Here is a 24,846-nt window from a genome sequence, read left to right on the forward strand (position 1 = left end):
CAGAACAGAAATCGTTATTATAAAGACGCTACTTTTGTCTTAATCTCCACCCCTAATTGGGGGGGACCAATAGCGCACTTGCTAAGTACAAATACTTTTACATAAATTGAAGAATTTATGTGATTTTAGTTATTTATGTCCAAAATCCCTATCTTGGGCCATAAACGTCAAAGGCTCGCGACCCTTCTTAATTAGTGAAGGGTGCCGCCTTATATGCGCGAGTATGTCTCGCGTATATATTTGTACTTAGCCTATTTCCTAAAGTAGTTCAGACGTTACCAATATTTTCAATATAAGGGGTTCATAACATAAGCACTACCTTACGGCAGTGGGGCCAATCTGCCCTCTATCAATAGTTTGGAAATTATCAAAGTTTGAATTTGATGGTGTCTATGGGTAATATTAGAAGTATTGTAGCAAGTAGCCTACCTATACGTATTTTTTAGAGCTAGCTGAAAGCTTATGGCGTGGTTCTTCGTGTACTTGAACATAGTGTTGAACCCAGTGAGTTGAAAATTACTTACCAGATTTGGTGAAATTTCAGATTTTTTTATTGCCACCGGACAATAACCCAAAATGGATGACTCGTACTCGGACTCGTACTCGGACTCGGACTCGGACTCGGAAATCGATGATGGCAGATTTATGTTTCTCTATTCACCACCGAAACTAGAACTTATATCGACTCGTGTCATAGCAAGACATCTGGTTTTCGACGAGTTGAATCACGACGCCGAAAACATCAGCGATCCATCGAAAAGTTTCAAATTACGAAATTGGATCAACGATCGTGTCGACAAAATGCTATCAAATCTACCATCCATTGCTGCAATTCGCTCCGCAATGACGGATCAGATCAAGTTCGTCGGTACGGAAATCTCACGCTGGGTGATGGTAAACGAAGGAAGCGCTTTAGATGTATTCCTCTGGATCTGTGACGTGAACGAGCGTCGTTTCGTTACGTCTGATTTCTTAGCCGAATTTGTTTGGAATTTCGATGGCGAAATAGATTACGTCAAAACCGCCGAGAAACTGATCCGTGGTACGAATTTGACCGAAAAAGAGAAATTTAAAATGGCTTGCGAATATTGCATGGAAGACGAGATTGACGACATGTACGATACGTACGATTGGCTGGACGTCGACGATTGCACGGAACTCGAAGAATTCTCCAAGAATAACTATATTTTGTATTGGGATAGTGCGAGGGAAGGATTAGACGTAGAAATGCCCGAAGACGATGATCAATCATTCGAATTATACCTTCTGGAAACTGCTCCGTGCAACGTAACTGCGTTGAGGTATTTTTTCTCTCAATTGGAGGACGAAGAGAGGGAAGATTTCGCCAATGGTAGAATGTTGACTTTGCCAATGCGTACAGTAAAGCATATTATACCCTTGTATACCGAACTCGAGCAGAAAGATCTTTTCGTGAAGAACGTGGTCGAAATGATGGAGAATATTACGTGTGATATGCCTGTCGAGCAATGTCTGCAGTTTTGGAATTTTGTCAAGCCTATGTTACGTGGTAAACAATATATTCAAATGCTGTTGGCTATATTTGAATGCCCGGAGCACGTAGGGCACAAAAGTTCGTCTTGGATGGCTGAATACACGATGGAGATATGGAATACGTCGCCGAGTCATTTGAAGCAATTCGTATTTCGCGAACAAAACAACAACTTCGTGTTGAAGTGGAATAAGTGGTACAGCAACGTGCAAGATGATAACTACAGACTTCGAAATGACGCGATGCTTTTGCAAATTCTATCAGATGGCGGCGTCGAGTACCGAACACGGTTCTGGCTTAAAGAATGGAACAATTTAATCATCGAAGTACGTCCTCCTGCTCTGAGAACTCTATTGGAGATCTGCTTACCGGATACTCGAGCGAGGGAAGAATTTAAGAAACGAATCATCGAATCTAATCTTATGAAGGCCTGTTTGGATAAATTATTGGATATCGGACTCATTATCGAGATAAACCAGTTTCTAGACATCTTGCTGCCCGAACCGAGCCAAAGAACAGATTACAAGAAGAAAATGATACCGGATTTCGTTCGATTGCCCGAACAATTCATAAATGGTTGGGAAACGCCGAGTGACGAACAGATCGACGCTTTTGGCAAGTTTATCGACGAAATCAAACACCGTGACGATAACGATGACAATGACGACGACGAAGACGATGAAGGCGAAAACACCCCCGAGGAATGCAAAGTGCGCGCGATCTCAGCTGCTTTTGTTCCTTTCATCGACGAAAGATTCATCGAACGTAGGATTTTCAACAACATCTTGCACGTAGCCAAACGTCTGTGCGATGAGCAGAAGGTGAAGTTAGATGTAAAAATCATGTTCCGCATGTTTTATATATTCGCCCATAGTGATGAAGATAAGGAAGAGTACATGAAAACGATGGTGAACGTGAATACGAATCGAGCTTGGAGGAGGATTATGTTATGGGTCCTTGGTTCTCGAGAGAAAATGGAGAAGTTTTTTGATGAATTTGAAGTTTTACAAGACCCTAAGTACGATACTGGGTTCGATGAGTGTTATGTAAGTGGTGATGAGGAAGATGGAGAAAATGAGTGAGGGTGATTGTATTGGATTTCGAATTGCGTAGGTATTATAATATATTCATTATTCATATTTTCCTAGTGTTGCTTTGTGTTTACGATTATTGTTTTTTTGAGGATTTTTTTTTTTCGTTTGAGTTGATTTTCCAAAAATAATATTTCGAATTCGATTTTCAACGATTTTTTATTATGTTATTACTTCTTAGTTGATAACCTTATTTATGTTGTAATTGGATAATGTTTTTGAATCCAAATTTAGTATTACCTATGTTTTTTGTTCTATTTTTTCCATTTTTTACTAAACGTGACGTGTAATTTGTGAGTCATGATTTTGATGTTTTTTTTTTTCCTAAATATAGTAATTTTGAACATGGTTTCAGTAGTTATAAATTTTTGAATGACTTAAGTTGCGGTTATGAATGTACCACGTGTTGTAAAGTTTGATAAAATAGAAAAATGTTGCGTAAAATATTTTTCTGATTTAAAAGAAATACTTTTCTGGATTTTTCATCATCGCCAAAGAATAGAAATGAGTAATTTTGTGGTTTTTTTTGATTTTTTCGGCTGTATTCGATTTTCTAATTTTTATCGAAAATTAGTTTCACGTTTTCAATTTCGTTTATTCTTTGATTTTATTTTTCTCGAGAGAATGACGCCCAAACGGAAGTAAAAAGACGAAATCACATTTTTTTAGTCTGCAGACCAACTGTCAAAAAATGTTCTTAAAATCGAAATTGGCTCGGATTTTTGCAGGCCAAAAATTTTAGTTACATAACGTGTTGCTTGTAAAACGTTAGAAAATACGTATTTTGAATTTTTGCACTTGCACATTTGGAGGATGGTGTGCTCAGGCCCAAACAATTTTCGAGTGAAAATGAACTGTAAGTAGTAGAATAATTATTCGAAAGCCACCTTGCAGCCTATCAAAATGGGTGAAAATTTCACGAGAAATCCAAAAATTGCAACGAAAATGTTTTTTGAGCATTTTTGAAGAATTTTTGAACCCAAAATTTGATAGTGAATTGTGAGATTTTTGAAAGTGTCATGTGAGGCTATCATAATGGACTAAAATTGTCTACAGAATTTTTTGAAGCTATTTTTGGAAACTTTTGCTGCCAAAAATTAAGTCATTTTAAAATTTTTAAAAGTGTCATGTGAGTTAAAACTTTGCAAGGAATTATTCAAATATTTCAAAAAAATGTTTTCTTGGAATTTTTTTCGCGAGAAATTGGATTTGGAGTTTTCTGATTTTATGAAAAAGGTATCATGCGACCTATCGAATATAAATGTATTAAAATTTGGTGAAAAGTTGAGTCGAAAACTGTGTCATGATTTTCGGAATCTACCAAATCATAATAAGTTGAAATTTTAGTGGAAAATCAGAAATTTCTGTCGAAACTGTTTTTGAGAATTTTTATTGATTTTCGAGTCCGAAATTGAGTCACTTTTTCAGGTATTTCGCTAGAAATTGGAACATTTTTAAAAACTTTTGAAGCCGAAATTCAGTCATGATTTTCACAATTTTTGAAGTAGTGTTGCGCCGCGACGCAATAAAATGGGTTAAAATTTTGCTAGAAATTCAGAATTTCATAGAAAATGTTTTTTCGACCATTTTGAAGACATTTAAACCTAAAATTGTGTCTTGATTTTACGATTTTTTGAAAAAGGTGTCACGCAACCTGTATACACTGGTTACAATTTAATTTAGCGAGAAATTTAAATATGTATTTTGACGAATATGTTTTTTGAAAAATTGTGAGTCCAAAATTGGATCGTGATATGATTTTTTTTAAAAAATTGTCATGCAACCTATCGAAAATCAGTTGAAATTTCCATTAAGATTTTTTTGAGTACTTTTGAAAAATTTTGAGAACTAATTGGGTCATGATTTTCAACAGCAAGTTTCTTGATTCGAGCACAAAATTAGATCTTGAGTCTTGGTAGTTAAAGAGTTTTGAAAAGTGTCATGTGACCTATCAAAATAGGTTAAAAGTTCGCGAGAAATTCGGATATTTCTGCGAAAATATTTTTCGAGCAATGTTGAAGAGTTTTGAGTCTAATTTTGGATCATAATAAATTTTTAAGAGTTATTGATGTCTTGATTCGAAAATTCCACGCTATCAAAATGATTTAAAGTGTCGCGAGAAATCCAAGTATTTCGATGAATGTATTGTGTTTTTTATTTGAAGAATTTTGATCTCAAACTGAGGTCATGAGTTTTGAGGGTTTCCTATAGGAAGTATCACGCGACCTATCAAAGTGGATTATATGTAATTTCGACAGAAAATTTTAAAAAATTCCGTTTTATCAGCACGTTTGATTTTTGAAGAATTTTCAGCTTGAAATGGGGTCATCATTTTCAAGGTTTTCGAAGATTGAAAAATCGAATCGATAAATTAGTTTTCAAGTTTGTGTCCATTTCAAAGCGATTTGAAATCTTTGTGGAAATTTTGTAAACTCGCAGGATGCTCCAAAAAGGTCAAACAGTGATTCTTTTCCTATCCAGTAATCCCTTGGGCAACTTTGAAGAAATCTTGTCGAATAAAACCGATCGTTGTGTACCTCTTTTGAAAATTTGATTTTCTTTACTTTTTCTGAAATTTTTTTAAATTGGTCAATAATTCACTGTTGAACTCATTCTCCTGGAATTTCGCGATAACCTCTTGAAACGAATGATAAGGCGCTTGAATAGCACCGAACGAAACTACAGAGGCTGAAGTTCATTTTAGACCTTTTCTGAAGGATTTGAAAACTCGCTGGAGGCTAAAAAAAATCGAATTGAGAATCCTGCCTTTGTTAGATGACGATAAAGATTGTTGAGAATTGTTCGTTTTCCGCCAAAAATAGCAAAAAATCTCACTTATGTCTATATTACCAATTAGTCTCGTTTCTTGCGGAAAATTTTCGCCTTTTAACAAAAAAAAAAAAAGACTTCATTCAATGTATTTCGAAAAATTACCCAAATGTTCCGCTTATTTGGCAAAATAAAAATGTAAAAAACTCGCTTTTTAACCGAAAAATTGAAAAAATCTCATTTTCAACAAAGATGGCGATAAAGTATCTTTTTTTTTTTGCCAATAGTTACCGATATAAGTTTTAATTTTTGATGAAATTCTCAGTCTCGCTATTGCCCTAAAATTTTCAAAAATTCTCGTTGTTTTTTTTTTGCAAAAAATTCCTAAAAATTTTACTTTTTATCAGAAGTTGTCCAAAAGTTTTGGTTAGTGATTTTGAAAGTCGGTAGTGAAAGTATAGTGAAAAAGTGGTGATTTTCAGCAATTTTGTTTAAAAGGTAGTGAAAAATGAAAAAAAGTGGAAAATCCGATTTTCCTCGCAAGAAAAAATTTGCAGAAAATGTCTCATTTGTTGACTTTTTTAGAACTTGAATTACACATTTTTGAAAGCTTTTGCCCTCGTTTCGTTCGGGCTATTTGCTCTTCTTTTTCGGTATAAAAAACTTATTATATTCAAATTCAAGAAATGTTCGAAGTTTCAATCAGAAAAATACTTCCTTACCTCCATAAAAAAAACTTTTTTTTTACTTGAAACATGAATTTTTGAACGCTTTCTTAGCCTCGCTTCACTCGGGCTCGTTTGTTTTTTTTTCAGGTTTGAATTTTAAAAAAAAGTAATCATTCAAGTTTTAAAATTTTGATGCAAAAATAATGGACTTCTTCATTCATCACCCAAGAAAACAACGTTTTTATACCCCTCAAAATACAAAATTTCTTTAGCTTTTTCGAAAAATTGGTATATTTTTTTTCCAAATGTTGTTCAAATTTTCCATTAATTTTTTTAAATTTTTTTATTTTGAAGAAAGTTCTTTATTCGCCCAATTTCATTACAGTAACAAGGACCTTAAAGTTGAAAATAAAATCAAAAATTGAAATGACAAAATTATATTCTGGACATCCACTTGCTTGAAAAAAATCTTGGGATGTTTAACGACGTTGGAAAAGTGAAAAATTTAAATGTAAAATTTTTCCCAGTCCATCCCCCTCCCCTCACAAGTGTTTGAAAAATGTCCTGCCAAAGTCCTGCTTTTTTATTTTGAAATTTTGTTGGACTAGACACCCTGAAAACCATTGCCAAAAAAAATCCTTTATATTTCATTTTTTGAAGAATTTTTTTCTCGAAATCTTAGTTGATTTTTTAATTTTTCCAGTTCGCTCATTTTGTTTTTTTTTTTTACATGTATACACATGAGAAATTGTATCAACTTGAATAAATGTAGCAATGGTTATGAAATCATTGAAATTGATTTCAAATTGATGAAATCGTGTACTTACTCCAATGTAAAAAATTACAAAGTTCAACCAAAAAAAAAGACGGAAAAATCGTTGTGTGTGTGGGGGGGGGAGAAATATTTTAGAAGGTAGTGGAAAAGGTAGTGAAAAGGTAGCGATATTCGGCCAAAAAAATTCCGGTAGACACCCTGATAATTGCCAATAATGACCAAAAAAGTGTCGTTCTATCACCTTGTTGAAAAGTGCGATGAATCCTTACTTATTGAAAAAAATTGCGACTTTTTTTGTTAATAATTCCCATAAACGGTTGATTTTTGCTAAAATTGCTACAGATTTTTTTTCAAAACTTATTCAAAAGTATCGCTTTTTTTCAAAAATTCGTTGGAAATTAATTCCCAGTTCTTGCTATTTGCTAAAAATTGTAAAAATTCTCGCTTTCCAATTACTTGAAGGTGTGAAAAATTTTCAGTTTTTTTTCCTCAAATTCCAAAAAGCCTCACTTTTTTCAAAGTGTGCCAGAAATTGTCAAACATTCTCTCTTTTTCTTCAAAAAATGTAAAATATAAGTAATTCAATTTTTTTTTAATTGAAAATGTCAATTTTTGTCATATTCTATTTTTTGTTACTTTTTTTCTACGTTGAAATGTTTTGTCACGTTTTTTGGAAACGATTGAGTACTTAGTACTTCTAAAAAATTTGTTTGCGAAAATAGTTTCACTTTTCTTTGTACTTACATTATCGTTTTATTGTGTCAGTAATTGTTGAAAAGCTCTGCTTTTTACCAGAATTGGCAAAGTCTTAATCGAGTTTCATTATTAGATTGCAATTCGAATGTTTTGTTTCGTATTTTTTTTACATGAACATTCATTTTTTTTTTTTTTTTTTTTTTTTTGAAAAATGTGAGTATGATTCATGTTGATTCTTTGAAAATCAGATTTTTTTTACTGTTTCTTGAATTTTGAAATTGGTTAAAAATTCCTTTTCGAATAGAACTTCTGAAATTTCGCGGTAATCTTTTGAAACAGTCGATAGGGTGTCTGATTTAATTTTTGGCCCTATCATAGCAATTGGAAATTTCTGGGGAAAAAATTGAGAAATTGGTAGAGGGTCCAAAATGACCTAGAAATACACTTAGCTAAAAAAGAATTCAAAATCGCTCTTGAAACAGCTTTTTTGAATTTTGTCCAATTCTTTAAAGTTCATCAAAAATTCAAAAATGAAAATAGTTGGGAAATTATCAAAGTTTGAATTTGATCGTGTCTATGGGTAATATTGAAAGTATTGTACTAAGTAGCCTACCTACATATTTTTTAGTGCTAGCTGAAAGCTTACGGTGGTTCGTGTAACAATAGTGTTGAACTCAGCGAGTTGAAAATTATACTTACCAGATTTGGTGAAATTTCAGATTTTTTCATCGCCACCAGACAATAACGCAAAATGGACGACTCAGAAATCAACGATGGCAGATTCATTTTTCTCTCATCGCCACCGAAACTGAAACTTATATCTACTCGTTTCATAGCAAGGCAGCTGGTTTTCGACGAGTTGAATCGCGATGCCGGAAACATCAGCAATCCATCGAAAAGTTTCATATTGGACGATTGGATGGACGTTCATGTCGACAAAATGCTATCAAATCTACCATCCATTGCTGCAATTTGTCGCTCCGAAATGACAGATCAGATCAAGTTCGTCGGTATGGAAATCTCACGCTGGGTGATGAGACACGCAGGAGGACACGCTTCAAAAGTATTCTTCCGGAGGTGTGACTCGATCGAGCGTCGTTTCGTTACGTCTGATTTCTTAGCCGAATTTATTTGGAATCTTGATGGCGAGATAGATTACGTTAAAACCGCCGAGAAACTGATTCGTGATACGTATTTGACCGAAGAAGAGAAATTTAAAATGGCTTGCGAATATTGCATGGAAGACGAGATTGACGACATGTACGATACGTACGATTGCCTGGACGTCGACGACTGCACGGAAATCGAAGATTTCTCCAAGAGTAACTATATTTTGTATTGGGATAGTGCGAGGGAAGGATACGACGTAGAGATGCCCGAAGATGATGACGATGATCGATCTTTCGAATTATTCATGTTGGAATCTCCTCCGTGCAACGAATCTGCGTTGAGGTATTTTTTCTCCCAATTAGAGGACGAAGAGAGGCAAGATTTCGCAAATGGTAGAATGTTAACTTTGCCAATGTGTATAGTAAAGCATATTATACCCTTGTATACCGAACTCGAGCAGAGAGATCTTTTCGTGAATAACGTGGTCCAAATGATGGAGAATATCACGACTGAAATGCCCGTCGAGCAATGTCTGCAGTTTTGGAATTTTGTCAAGCCTATGTTACGTGGTAAACAATATATTCAAATGCTGATTGCTATATTTAAATGCCCCGAGTACGCATTCGACAGTGATTCGAATTGGATGGCTGAATACACGATGGAGATATGGAAAACGTCGCCGAGTCATTTGAAACAATTCATATTTCGCGAACAAAACGACAGCTTCGTGTTGAAGTGGAATAAATGGTGCAGCGACACGCGAGATGATAATTACAGACTGCGAAACGACGCGATGCTTTTGCAAATTCTATCAGATGGCGACTTGGAGTACCGAACACGGTTCTGGCTTAAAGAATGGACCAATTTAATCATCGGAGTACGTCCTCCAGCCCTGAGTACACTATTGGAGATCTGTCTACCAGATACTCAAGCGAGGGAAGAATTTATGAAACAAATCATCGAATCTGATCGTATGGTTGCCTACTTGGATAAATTACTCGAAGTCGGATTCATTATCGAGATGAACCAGTTTCTAGACATCTTGCTGTCCGAGCCGAGCCAAAGGACGGATTACAAGAAGAAAATGAGACCAGGTTTCGTTCGATTGCCCCAGAAATTCGTACGTAGTTGGGAAACCCCGAGTGACGAACAGATCGACGCTTTTGGCCAGTTTATCGACGAAATCAAACACCGTGACGATAACGATGACAATGACGACGACGAAGACGATGAAGGCGAAAACACCCCCGAGGAATGCAAAGTGCGCGCGATCTCAGCTGCTTTTGTTGCTTTCATCGACGAAAGATTCATCGAACGTAGGATTTTCAACAACATCTTGCACGTAGCCAAACGTCTGTGCGATGAGCAGAAGGTGAAGTCTGATGTAAAAATCATGTTCATCATGTATCATATATTCGCCACGACTGAAGAAGATAAGGAAGAGTTTATAAAAACGATGGTGAACGCGAATACGAATCGAGCCTGGAGGAGGATTATGTTATGGGCTCTAGGTTCTCGAGAGAAAATGGAGAAGTTTTTTGATGGATTTGAAGTTTTACAAGATCCTAAGTGCGAGACTTGGTTCGATGAGTGTCGTGTAAGTGGTGATGAGGAGGATGGAGACTTTGCGTGAGGGTAATTTGTTTTCGAATTGCGTAGATTATAATATATTCATTATTCATATTCTCCTAGTGTTGCTTTGTGTTTACGATTATTGTATTTTTATGGATTTTTTTTTCGTTTGAGTTGATTTTCCAAGAGTAATATTTCGAAGTGGTTTTTCAACGATTTTTTTAATATTATTACTTAGTTGATTAATGATTACCGTATCTACATTATGTTGTAATTGGATAATGTTTCTGAATTTAAATTTAGTATTACCTATGTTTTTTGTTCCATTTTTTCCATTTTTTACTAAACGTGACGTGTAATTTGTGAGTTACGAATTGATGTTTTTTTTCTTCTAAATATAGTAATTTTGAACTTGGTTTCAATAGTTATAAATTTTTGAATGACTTACGTACGTTGCAGTTATGAATGTACGACGTGTTGTAAAGTTTGATAAAATAAAAAAATGTTGCGTAAAATATATTTATGATTTGAAAGAAATACTTTTCTGGATTTTTTATCATCGCCAAAGATTAAAAATGAGTAATTTTGTGGATTTTTTTGATTTTTTTCGGCTCTATTCGGTTTTTTAATTTTTATCGAAAATTAGTTTCACGTTTTCAATTTCGTTTATTCTTTGATTTTATTTTTCTCGAGAGAATGAGGCCCAAACGGAAGTAAAAAGGTGAAATCACATTTTTTTAGTCTGCAGACCAACTGTCAAAAAATGTTCTAAAAATCGAAATTGGCTCGGATTTTTGCAGGCCAAAAATTTCAGTTACATAACATGTTGCTTGTAAAATGTTGGAAAAAACGTATTTTGGATTTTTGCACTTGCACATTTGGAGGGTGGAGTGCTCAAGCCGAAACAATTTTCGAGTGAAAAGGAACTGTAACTAGTCAAAATGGGTGAAAATGTTTTTTGAAGAATTTTTGAGTCCAAAATTTGATCGCGCGTGATTTTTGAGATTTTTAAAAGTGTCATGCAAGCTATCACAGTGGACTAAAATTTTGGCAGGAAATCAAAAATTTCCTACTGAATTTTTTTGAAGCAACTTTTGGAAACTTGCTGCCTAAAATTACGTCATTTTTAAAATTTAAAAAAAAGTGTCATGTGACCTATCATAATGGGTTAAAATTTCGCGAGGAATTCAAAAATATTTCAAAAAAAAGTTTTCTTGGAATTTTTTTCGCGAGAAATTGGACTTTGAGTTTTCTGATTTTTGAAAAAGGTATCATACGACCTATCGAAATATATTTTAGAATTTGGTGAAAAGTCGAGTCGTAAACTGTGTCCTGATTTTCGGAATTCGCGATGAAGTGTCATATGCGACCAATCATAATAAGTTGAAATTTCAGTAAAAAATCAAAAATTTCTGCCGAAACTGTTTTTGAGAATTTTTATAGATTTTCGAGTCCGAAATTGAGTCAATTTTCCAGGTATTTCGCTAGAAATCGAAATATTTTCACAAAAATATTTTTTGAGACATTTTTTAAAACTTTTGAAGCCGAAATTGAGTCATGATTTTCACGATTTTTGAAGAAGTGTTTCGCGACTTATTAAAATGGGTTAAAGTTTCGTCAGAAATTCTGAATTATATAGCAACTGTTTTTTGATCATTTTGAAGACATTTGAACCTAAAATTGGGTCTTGATTTTCGATTTTTTGAAAAAGGTGTCATGCAAACTGTGGTACATTGGTTACAATTTGGCAAGAAATTTAAATATTTTGACGAATATGTTTTTTGAGCATTTTTGAAAAATTGTGAGTCAAAAATTGGATCGTGATATGATTTTTTCAAAAATATGTCATGCAACTTATCGAAAATGAGTTGAAGTTTCCATTAAGACTTTTTTTTGAGTACTTTTGAAGAATTTTGAGAACAAATTGGGTCATGATTTTCAACAGTAAGTGTCTTGATTCGAGCTCAAAATCAGGTCTTGAGTCTTGGTATTTAAGAGTTTTTAAAAAGTGTCATGTGACCTAATCAAAACAGGTTAAAATTTCGCGAAAAATTCAGATATTTCTGCGAAAATATTTTTCCAGCAATTTTGGAGAATTTTGAGTCGGTAATTGGATCACTTAATAAATTTTTGATTCGAGCTAAAAATTAGATCTTGATTTTCTAACTACCATGCTACGAAAATGATTTAAAATGACACGAGATTTTCAAATATTTCGATGAACGTGTTTTTTATTTGAAGAATTTTGAGCCCAAACTGGGGTCATGAGTTTTGAGGGTTTCCTAAGAAGTATCACGTGACCTATCAAAGTGGGTTACAATTTCGACAGAAAATATTAAAAAATTCCATTATATCGGCACGTTTGAGGCTAAAGTTCATTTTAGCCCTTTCTGAAAAATTTGAAAACTCACTGGAGGCTCAAAAAAAATCAAATTAAGAACCCTGCCTTGTTAGATGACGATAAAGATTGTTACTAATTGTTCGCTTTCTGCCAAGAATAGCAAAAAATCTCACCTTGGTCAAAATTATAAACTAAACAAAAAGACTTCATTTAAGTATTTCAAAAAATTACCCAAACGTTCTGCTTGTTTGACAAAAATTGACAAAAATAAAATGTCAAAAAGTTTCGCTTTTTAACCGAAAAACTGAAAAAAATCTCATTTTCAACAAAGATGACGAAAAAGTATCCCTTTTGGGCCAATCGTTGCCAATAAATTTTGATTTTTGCTGAAATTGTCAGTCTCGCTCTTGCCCTAAAATTGTCAAAAATTCTCGTTTTTTTTTTTTGCAAAAACTTACCAACAATTTTTTTTTTAAATCAGAAGTTGTCCAAAAGTTTTGGTTTTTAAATCGCCAATGGTGACAAAAAAGTGTCGTTCTATCATCTTCCTGCTTTTTGCTAAAAATTGTAAAAATTCTCGCTTTTTAATTAAAGAGTGAAAAAATTTCAGTTTTTTTTTCAAAAAATTCCAAAAAGCCTCACTTTTTAAAAAAATTGTCCATAAGTCTTGTTTTTTGCCAGGATTTGTCTCATAGATTTTTGTGCCAGAAATTGTCAAGCATTCCCTGTTGTTGTTGAAAAAGTTTGAAATGTAATTCAATTTTTGTCGTGTTTTGGTTTTTGTGACTTTTTTCTACGTTGAAACGTTTTGTAACTCTTTTTTGGGAGCAATTGAGTACTGAGGGTGGTTAAAAATTTGTTTACGTTAATAGTCTCACTTTTCTGTGTACCTTTACTTACATCATCCTTTTTTTTGGTCAGTAATTGTAAAAAGCTTCGCATTTTACCGCAATTGGCAAAGTCTTGATCGAGTTTCATTATTAGGTTTCAATTCGAATGTTTTGTTACGTAATTTTTTTACATCAATTTCAGTTGAATAGATTTGTGATTTTATTTCTGCATTAAAATGTTTTGCAAAATGTTTTTTTTGAGAGAGTTTTTGGTTATTTTTTTCGAATTTTTATGGTTACTATAGATGTTATTGTTTTTATTATTATTACGGCTAGGATTTTTAAGCGCTATCAAACACGTTTTAAGCGCTATAAAAAAGCAATAAAAATGCAAGAAAAAAGCAAAAACAAGCGCTATCAAATCCTACCATGTTACGTATCAAAATGAAGGTTTTTTCAAACCAAGCAAGATACCTTCTTTAAATATATGTACAACTTGAACCAAAATGAATTAAAAGATGAAAATGAGAAAAAAAGGAAAAAAACTGAAACTAAAAATTTAATAAAAAATGAAATAAAATAAAAATTGAAAAATTAAAACTGAATCTGTTATTTTTCGGTTTTTCCCCCTTGTTTTTTTGAACTCATCTTTTTTTAACAACTATTTTTTTTTCAAAAATGTGCAAAAAGTTGATAAATTTTTGCATTATTGGAACTAATTTCTTCATTTTACCAATTTTTTACCAAAAAAAGCGCTAACGACGAAAAAAAGCCCCAAAAAAGCAAAATTTCCGCCTTTTTTGCCCAAAATAAGCATTTTAAAGCATTTACACCCAAAAAAAGCAAAAAAAAGCACTATCAACTTTCACCATTCGCCTCAGAATGGAATGAAACGCAAAGAAAATATATTTATGCCGTATAGGGTGTTGCTACAAAAAAAAAGCGGGTACCTATTGTTTTGCCGCGGACGTTTCGCCGCAGATCGTTTCGCCGCCGCTGAAAAAAAGTAATTTTTGAAAAAGCGTTCATTTCGCCGCCACAGTGATATATTACGTAATACACATCTGTACATACATAAAATGCAAGTGAATGGGAAGTAGATACCTAATGTTTATATGTACGTACATGAAATGAACTGAATGAGAAGTAGATAATAAGATAAGTACATGGTGAATGAGAGATGTTCTGTAATGGCTGCTTATTTCATCTGACTCTGACCCAAAATATTCAAAAACATGTCTCAAATAATGGTCTTGGATCCGAATACCATAATGATTCTGAGTTCCGCTGCAAAAATGGGATACGCGATTTTCATACTGGTCAACTTTAAAAGCTCCTCAAACACGTTCGCAAAGTTGTAGACTCGCCAAAATTTGGGCACAGAGTCAGGGGGAAGTGCTATTCAAGTTATTAAAATTTTTTTGAAATATACCTATGCATTTTTTAGAATGTTTTATGGCTTTGGTCTCAGTTGTTTTTGAATGCTCCTCCTACGTACTTATAATTTTATCAAACATAAATTCATTTTTCATCATTATGTAATATTTCACCGTGGCGGCGAAACGAACGCTTTTTTAAAAATGACCTTTTTCCTGTTTTTTCGGCGGCGGCGAAACGATCTGCGGCGAAACGTCCGCGGCGAATCGTCCGCGGCGAAACGTCCGCGGCGAAACAAACGGTTCCCAAAAAAAGCATTATCATAAAGATCCTAGCCCTAATTATTATTATTATTTTTTTTTTTGAAAAAAAAAAGGATGATCCATGTTAATTTTTTCAAAATCGGATATTTTTTACTGTTTCTTGAATATTTTTCAAATTGGTCAAAAATTCGTTTTGAATAGAACTTCTGAAATTTCGCAGTAATCTCTTGAAACATTCGATGGGGTACCTGATTCAATTTTTGGCCCTTTCATAACAATTAGAAATTTCTGAAAAAGAATTAAAAAATTGCCGGAGACTCCAAAATGGTCTAGAAATACTAGTTGTTGATGTGTGGCGATTGGAGAAGTAATTCACATTGGTTTACTTTGCTGAAAAAAATTATACTTCATAAAAAAAAATTTCAAAATCGCTCTTGAAACAGCTTTTTTGAATTTTTTCAAACTCTATAATTCCCCAAAAATCCAAAAATAAAAATAGATTGGAAATTATCAAAGGTTGAATTTGATCGTGTATATGGGTATTATTAAACGTTCTGTAGTGAAGTAACCTACCTAAGTATTTTTTAGTGCTAGCTGAAAGCTTACGGCGTGGTGCTTCGTGTACTTAAACATAGTGTTGAACTCAGTGAGTTGAAAATTACTTACCAGATTTGGTGAAATTTCAGATTTTTTTATTGCCACCGGACAATAACCCAAAATGGATGACTCGGACTCGGAAATCGATGATGAGAGATTTATGTTTCTCTATTCACCACCGAAACTAGAACTTATATCGACTCGTGTTATAGCGAGACATCTGGTTTTCGACGAGTTGAATCGCGACGCCGAAAACATCAGCAATCCATCGAAAAGTTTCATATTACGAGATTGGATCAACGATCACGTCGACAAAATGCTATCAAATCTGCCACCCATTGCTGTAATTCGCTCCAAAATGACGGATCAGATCGAGTTCGTCGGTACCGAAATCTCACGCTGGGTGATGGTAAACGCAGGATCCGCTTCAAATGTATTCTTCTGGATCTGTGACGTGAACGAGCGTCGTTTCCTTACGTCTGATTTCTTAGCCGAATTTGTTTGGAACTATGATGGCGAAATAGATTACGTCAAAACCGCCGAGAAACTGATCCGTGGTACGTATTTGACCGAAAAAGAGAAATTTAAAATGGCTTGCGAATATTGCATGGAAGGCGAGATTGACGAAATGTACGATACGTACGATTGGCTGGACGTGGACGATTGCACGGAAATCGACGATTTCTCCAAGAATAACTATATTTTGTATTGGGATAGTGCGAGGCAAGGATTAGACGTAGAGATGCCCGAAGATGATGATCAATCTGGAGAATTATACCTGCTGGAAACTCCTCCGTGCAACGTAACTGCGTTGAGGTATTTTTTCTCACAATTGGAGGACGAAGAGAGGCAAGAATTCGCCAATGATAGAATGTTGACTCTGCCGATGCGTACTGTAAAGCATATTATACCCTTGTATACCGAACTCGAGCAGAAAGATCTTTTCGTGAAGAACGTGGTCCAGATGATGGAGAATATCACGTGTGATATGCCTGTCGAGCAATGTCTGCAGTTTTGGAATTTCGTTAAGCCTACGTTACGCGGTAAACAATATATTCAAATGCTGTTGGCTATATTTAGATGCCCACAGGACGTATGCGACAGTGATTCGACTTGGATGGCTGAATACACGATGGAGATATGGAAAACGTCGCCGAGTCATTTGAAACAATTCGTATTTCGCGAACAAAACAATAACTTCGTGTTGAAGTGGAATAAGTGGTACAGCGACATGCAAGATGATAATAACAGACTTCGAGATGACGCGATGCTTTTGCAAATTCTATCAGATGGCGACGTCGAGTACCGAACGCGGTTCTGGCTTAAAGAATGGACTAATTTAATCATCGAAGTACGTCCTCCTGCTCTGAGAACTCTATTAGAGATCTGTCTACCAGATTCTCAAGCGAGGAAAGAATTTAAGAAACGTATCATCGAATCTGATCTTATGAAGGCCTGTTTGGATAAATTATTGGAGATCGGACTCATCATAGAGATAAACCAGTTTCTTGACATCTTGCTGTCCGAACCGAGCCAAAGGACAGATTACAAGAAAAAAATGATACCAGATTTCGTTCGATTGCCCGAAGAATTCATAGATGGTTGGGAAACCCCGAGTGACGAACAGATCGACGCTTTTGGCAAGTTTATCGACGAAATCAAAGACCATGACGATGACGAAGACGAAGATGAAGGCGAAGGCGAAGACGAAGATGAAAGCAAAGACCCCAAAGAATGCAAATTGCGCGCGATCTCGGCTGCTTTTTGTCCTTTCATCAAAGAAAGATATATCGAACGTAGGATTTTCAACAACATCGTGCACGTAGGCAAACGTCTGTGCGGTGAGCAGGAGGTGAAGCATGAAATGAACATTATGTTCAGAATGTTTTGTATACTGGCCAAATCTGAAGAAGATAACGAAGAATTCATGAGAACGATGGTGAACGCGAATACGAATCAAGCCTGGAGGAGGATTATGTTATGGGCCCTTGGTTCTCGAGAGAAAATGGACAAGTTTTTTGACGGATTTAAAGATTTACAAGATCCTAAGTACGATACTGGGTTCGATGAGTGTTACTTAAGTGGTGATGAGGAGGAGGATGGAGAAAATGAGTGAGGGTAATTTGAAATATTATTCGTATTTTTCGATTGTTACTTAGGTTAGTGTTACGAAGACTGTTTTTTATGGATTTTTTTCGATTGCGTTGATCTTCCAGGAATTATTATTTCGTATTTGTTTTTCAACGGTTTTTTTCTATGTGATTAGTGATTACTTTACTTGTGTTTGATTAAGTAATGTTTCTAAATTCAAAGTTTGTTTTAGGTATCTTATGTTTTTTGTTCAATTTTTTTACTTTTTTTACTAGCCTATATATACGTGACAAATAATTTGCAAAAAATTGTGTTTTTTTTTCTAAATATAGAAATTTCCAACTTGGTTTCAGGGGTTATAAATTTGTACTTATCATGGCAAAAGATAAAAAATTGATAATTTTGCAGATTTAAAAAAAAATCTGATTTTTAAGGTTTTGTATAGTTTTTTAAATTTTTAGCTTGATTTTTTTCAAAAATTCTTTTCAAGTTTTCAATTTTAGTTCATTTTTTGATTTTATTTTTCTCGAGAGAATGATGCCCTAACGTGGGTAAGTTAAGAGACGAAATCACTTTTTTTTTTAGTCCGCAGACCAACTGTCGAAAAGTGTTCTGAAAATCGAATTCGGCTTGGATTTTTCCAGGCCAATAAATTCAATTAGGTTGTAAAACGTCGGAAAAGACGTATTTTGGATTCTCGTATTTGCACATTATAGGAAGGTGGAGTACTCACCAAACAATTTACGAGTGAAAATGAACTGTACCTACTCGTAGTAGAATTATTCGAAAGCGACCTTGCGACCTATCAAAATGGGTTAAAATTTCACCAGAAATTCAAAAATTGCGATGATAATGTTTTTTGAGCATTTTTGAAGAATTTTTGAGCTCATTTTGATCGTGATTTTTGAAGTGTCATGCAAGCTATCACAATGGACTGAAATTTTGGCAGATAATTTAAAATTTTTATCAGAATATTTTTTGAAACAATTTTTGGAAAATTTTCCTGTCGCAATTAAGTCTTTTTTAAAAAGTGTCATGCGACCTATCAAATGTATTGAATTTTCGCGAGAAATTTAAATAGTCTATTTCAAAGATGTGTTTTTTGGAGTTTTTTAGCTCGAAATTGGGCTTTGAATTTTTTGATTTTCGAAAAAGGTATCCAATACCTATCAAAATACATCAAAATTTCGCGTTAAATTCGAATAAATGCATTTGAGCTAATTTTGAGCCCAAAACTGGGTCACGATTTTACCGTATTTTCGAAGAATTGTCATACGACCAATCACAATAAGTTGAAATTTCTGTAGAAACTGTTTTTGAGAATTTACAATGATTTTCGAGTCCGAAAGTGAGTCAATTTTTCAGATATCTTGCTAGAAATCGAAATATTTTGACGAAAATATTTTTTGGAACATTTTCAAAAACTTTTGAGACCGAAATTGAGTCGTGATTTTCACGATGTTTGAAGAAGTATTGCACGACCTACTAAATTGGTTAAAATTTCGCTAGAAATACAGAATTTTATAGAAAATGTTTGAACCTAAAATTTGGTCTTGACTTTCCGATTATTTCAAAAAAAAAAGTGACATGCAACCTGTGTAAATGAGTTACAATTTAGCAGAGAATTTGAATATTTTGACGAATATGTTTTTTGAACATTTTTTATAAATTTTGAGCCCAACAAAATTAAGTTGAGGTTTTTTTTTTGAAAGATGTCAACCTATCAAAATGAGTTGCAATTTTGGTAGAAAATAGAAAATTTCCATCCAGACTTTTTTTTGAGAACAAATTGGGTCATGATTTTCAACAGTAAGTGTCCCTTGATTCGAGCTCAAGGTTTAGGTCTTGGTATTTAAGAGTTTTGAAAAGTGCCATGTGACCTATCAAAATAGGTTAAAATGTTGCGAGAAATTCAGGTATTTCTGCGAAAGTATTTTTCGAGCATTTTTGAAGCATTTTGAGTCCAAAATTGGATCTTAATTTTCAAGAGTTAATGTCTTGATTCGAGCTAAAAATTAGACCTTGATTAATAAAATTCCACCCTATCAAAATGATTTAAAATGTCGCGAAAAATGAAAAGTATTTCGACGAATGTGTTTTTTATTTGAAGAATTTTGAGCACAACCTGGGGTCATGAGTTTTGAGGGTTTCCTAGGAAGTATCACGCGACCTATCAAAGTAGGTTATGTGTAATTATGACAGAAAATTTAAATCCATTATATCGGCACGTTTGATTTTTGAAGAATTTTCAGCTGGAAATGGGGGTCATCATTTTCAAAGTTTTCGAAGATTGAAAAAGTCGAATCGATAAATTAGTTTTCAGGTGATGTTAAAAATATACCGATTAATTGGTCAATAATTCACTTTTGGACTCATTCTCCTGGAATTTTAAATAACTTTGAACGAAACTAATGCCATTTACAAGTGTCGCGTTTTTACCTACCTATAATTGCCAATGATGACAAAAAGGTGCTGTTTTATCACCTTGAAAAGTGCAAAGAAGCCTCAATTATCGAAAAAAATTGCGACTTCTTTGTTAATAATTCTCATAAAAGGCTGATTTTTGCTTAAAATTGTCAAATTTTATTGTTTGGCAAAATTGCTACAGATTTTTATTTTATTTTTTTCAAAACTTATTCAAAAGTATCGCTTTTTTTTCAAAAATTGGTTTTGTAAATTAATTCCCAAAAAGTCATGTTTCTGCTCTTTGCTAAAAATCGTAAAAATTCTAGCTTTTTAATTATAAAAATGGTGAATAAAATTTTTTTTTTTCAAAAAATTCCAAAAAGCCTCACTTTTTTCAAAAATTGTTCTTAAGTCTTGTTTTTTGTCAGAAATTGCCATTGTCTTTGGGTTGAAAATGGGCTTTATCGATACTTTAGACTCTAAAACAGAAAGAGAGTAGGGTTTTTCTATTTGAGTTGTTTTTGTGATCACTGATCAGGAGAGATGATCAGAGTTGCAAAAAGGGCTGGTTTTACCCTACTTCAAACTTTCTCTCTTTTCCTTCAAAAAGTTTGAAATTTAATTCATTTCATCACTTTTTTTTTTTTTTTTGAAAAAAATCAGTGGGTACTTAGGTAGGTATGAAAATCGAATTTTTTACTGTTTCTTGAATTTTCAAATTGGTCAAAAATTAGCAGTAATCTCTTGGAACAGTCGATAGGGTAATACCTGATTCAATTTTTGACCGTTTCATAACAATTAAAAATTCCTGAAAAAAAAAATTTTTAATTTTTAATTTTTTCCAAATCAGAACATCCCTAAAAATCCAAAAATGAAAATCGTATGGAAATGATCAAAAGTTGAATTTGAACATGTCTATGTGTAATATTAGAAGTATTGTAGTGAGTAGCCTACGTATTTTTTAGTGCTAGCTGAAAGCTTACGGCGTGGTGCTTTGTGTAAACATAGTGTTGAATTCAGTGAGTTGAAAATCACTTACCAGATTTGGTAAAATTTCAGATTTTTCTATCGCCACCGGACAATAACCCAAAATGGACGACTCTGTAACCAACGATGGCAGATTTATGTTTCTCTCATCACCACCGAAACTGAAACTTATATCCACACGTCTCATAGCAAGGCAGCTGGTTTTCGACGAGTTGAATGGCGATGCCGAAAACATCAGCGATCCATCGAAAAGTTTCGTACTGCGAGATTGGATCGACGATCATGTCGACAAAATGCTATCAAATCTACCATCCAGCGATGTAATTCGTCGCTCCGAAATGACAGATCAGATCAACTTCGTCGGTGCGGAAATCTCACGCTGGGTGACGGTAAACGAAGGAAGAGCTTTAGATGTATTCTTGTGGTTCTGTAACGTGAACGAGCGTCGTTTCGTTACGTCTGATTTCTTAGCCGAATTTGTTTGGAATTTCGATGGCGAAATAGATTACGTTAAAACCGCCGAGAAACTGATTCGTGGTACGTATTTGACCGAAAAAGAGAAATTTAAAATGGCTTGCGAATATTGCATGGAAGACGAGATTGACGACATGTACGATACGTACGATTGGCTGGACGTCGACGATTGCACGGAACTCGAAGAATTCTCGAAGAATAACTATATTTTGTATTGGGATACTACGAGGGAAGGATTAGACATAGGGATGCCCGAAGACGATGATCGATCTTTCGAATTATTCTTACTGGAATCTACTCCGTGCAACGTAACTGCCTTAAGGTATTTTTTCTCCCAATTGGAGGACGAAGAGAGGCAAGAATTCGCCAATGGTAGAATGTTGACTATGCCAATGCGTACAGTAAAGCATATTATACCCTTGTATACCGAACTCGAGCAGAAAGATCTTTTCGTGAAGAACGTGGTCGAAATGATGGAGAATATCACGTGTGATATGCCTGTCGAGCAATGTCTGCAGTTTTGGAATTTTGTCAAGCCTATGTTACGTGGTAAACAATATATTCAAATGCTGTTGGCTATATTTGAATGCCCGGAGCACGTAGGGTACAGAAGTTCGTCTTGGATGGCTGAATACACGATGGAGGTATGGAATACGTCGCCGAGTCATTTGAAACAATTCTTATTTCGCGAACAAAACGACAACTTCGTGTTGAAGTGGAATAAGTGGTACAGCGACACGCGAGATGATAATTACAGACTGCGAAATGACGCGATGCTTTTGCAAATTCTATCAGATGGCGACGTCGAGTACCGATCACGGTTCTGGCTTAAAGAATGGAACAATTTAATCATCGGAGTACGTCCTTCTGCTCTGAGTACACTGTTGGAGATCTGTCTACCAGATCCCCAAGCGAGGGAAGAATTTAAGAAACGAATCATCGAATCTAATCTTATGAAGGCCTGTTTGAAACAATTATTAGAGATTGGACTCATTATTGAGATAAACCAGTTTCTAGACATCTTGCTGTCCGAACCGAGCCAAAGGACAGATTACAAGAAGAAAATGATACCGGATTTTGTTCGATTGCCCGAACAATTCATAAATGGTTGGGAAATTCCGAGTGACGAACAGATCGACGCTTTTGGCAAGTTTATCGACGAAATCAAAGACAATGACGGTGACGAAGACGAAGATGAAGGCGACGACCCCGAGGAATGCAAATCGGGCGCGATCTCAGCTGCTTTTGTTCCTTTCATCAAAAAAAGATATATCGAACGTAGGATTTTCAACAACATCGTGCACGTAGGCAAACGTCTGTGTGGTGAGCAGGAGGTGAAGCATGAAATAAACATCATGTTCAAAATGTTTTGTATACTGTCCCAATCTGAAGAAGATGAAGAAGAAAGAGAAGATTTCATGAAAACGATGGTGAACGCGAATACGAATCGAGCCTGGAGGAGGATTATGTTATGGGCTCTAGGTTCTCGAGAGAAAATGGAGAAGTTTTTTGATGAATTTAAAGTTTTACAAGATCCTAAGTACGATACTGGGTTCGATATGTGTGTAAGACTAAGTGATGAGGAGGAGGGGGATGGAGAAAATGAGTGAGGGTAATTTAAAATATTATTCATTTTTTTCGATTGCGTTGATCTTCCAGGAATTATTATTTCGTATTTGTTTTTCAACGATTTTTTTTTCTATGTGATTACTTTACTTGTGTTGTAAGTAATTAAGTAATGTTTCTGAATTCAAAGTTAATTAGTATAAGGTATCTATGTTTTTTGTTCGATTTTTTTTTACTTTTTTTACCATACGTGACAAATAATTTGCAAAAAATTGTGTTTTTCTTTTCTAAATAATATAGAAATTTTTTACTTGGTTTCAGTTGTTAGAAATTTTGGAATGACGTCGCAGTTATGAATGCACGAGGTGTTGTAGAAAAATTTTGCTGAAAATGTTTTTTCTGTTTTTAAAAAAATAGGTACTTACTTGATTTTGATTTTTTATCATAGACAAATATTAAAAATGAGTAATTTTGCAGATTTTTCAAATAGTTTTTTTCTGGTTTTCAAAGATTTGTTCAGTTTTCTAGTTTTTAGCTTGATTTTTCAAAAATTTGTTTAAAGTTTTCGATTTTAGTTTATTTTTTGATTTCATTTTTCTCGAGAGAATGATGCCCTAACATTTTTTAGTCTGCAAACTAACTGTCGAAAGGTGTTCTAAAAATCGAATTCGGTTTGGATTTTTGTACTTGCACATTAGGAGGGGGGAGGAGCGTTCAGGGCTCAAAATTGGGTCACGATTATACCGTATTTTCAAAGAATATCAACAGTTTCTGTCAAAACCGGTTTTTGAGAATTTTCGAGTCCGAAATTGAGTTAATTTTTCAGGTATTTCGCTAGAAATCAAAATATTTTGACGGAAAATATTTTTTGGAACATTTTTAAACACTTTTGAGGCCGAAATTGAATCATGATTTTCACGATTTTTGAAGAAGTGTTGCACGACTTATTAAAATTGTTGCGATTTCGCTAGAAATTGATTCAGAATTTTATAGAAAATGTTTTTGAGAATTTTATGGAGAAGACATCTGAACCTAAACTTGTGTCTTGATCTTTCAATTATTTTAAAAAACGTGTCATGCGCCTTGCATAAATGGGTTAAAATTTAGCAGGAAATTTAAATATTTTGACGAATATGTTTTTGAGCATTTTTGAAGCATTTTGAGCCCAAAATTGAGTTGTGATTTTTTTTTCAAAAAAGATGTCATGCAACTTATCAAAATGAGTTGCAATTTTGGTAGAAGGTAGAAAATTTCCATCCAGATTTTTTTTTTTTGAGAACTTTCGAAGAATTTTGAAAACAAATTGGGTCATGATTTTCAACAGTAAGTGTCACTTGATTTAGGTCCTGGTATTTAAGAGTTTTGAAAAGTGCCATGTGACCTATCAAAATAGGTTGATATTTCGCGAGAAATTCAGATATTTCTACGAAAATATTCGAGCATTTTTGAAGAATTCTGAGTCCAAAATTGGGTTAATGTCTTGATTCGAGCTAAAAAAATTAGATCTTGATTTTTAAAGTGCCATGCTATCAAAATGATTTAAAATTTCACGAGAAATTCAAATACTATTTCGATGAATTTGTTTTTTATTTGAAGAATTTTTAGCCCAAACTGGGGTCATGAGTTTTGCGGTTTTCCTAAGAAGTATCAGCACGTTTGATTTTTGAAGAATTTTTAGCTCAAAATGGGGTCATCAAGGTTTTCGAAGATTAAAAAAGTCAAA

At 34.2% G+C, this 24,846-nt stretch overlaps 1 protein-coding gene across 11 annotated transcripts in view; it reads left to right on the forward strand.

The window, feature by feature from the left end:
* The window catches only part of LOC135844912 (uncharacterized), a 145,717-nt gene that overhangs the window by 22,317 nt on the left and 98,554 nt on the right, over positions 1-24,846 (forward strand). The window contains exon 4 of one of the 11 annotated variants that reach the window (XM_065363296.1): positions 545-2,688. The exons of 7 other annotated variants lie outside the window; for them this stretch is intronic. In XM_065363296.1, coding sequence (XP_065219368.1) covers positions 577-2,592 — 2,016 coding nt within the window. In that variant the 5' untranslated portion in view covers positions 545-576 and the 3' untranslated portion in view covers positions 2,593-2,688. Of the gene's footprint in view, positions 1-544; positions 2,689-8,228; positions 10,711-15,688; positions 17,942-21,155; positions 23,417-24,846 lie in introns of those variants that run through there. 3 more of the 11 variants (XM_065363300.1, XM_065363297.1, XM_065363298.1) reach the window with 3 other exon arrangements.

The sequence above is a fragment of the Planococcus citri genome, chromosome 4 (assembly GCF_950023065.1).
Source record: "Planococcus citri chromosome 4, ihPlaCitr1.1, whole genome shotgun sequence".
Classification (NCBI taxonomy): domain Eukaryota; kingdom Metazoa; phylum Arthropoda; class Insecta; order Hemiptera; family Pseudococcidae; genus Planococcus; species Planococcus citri.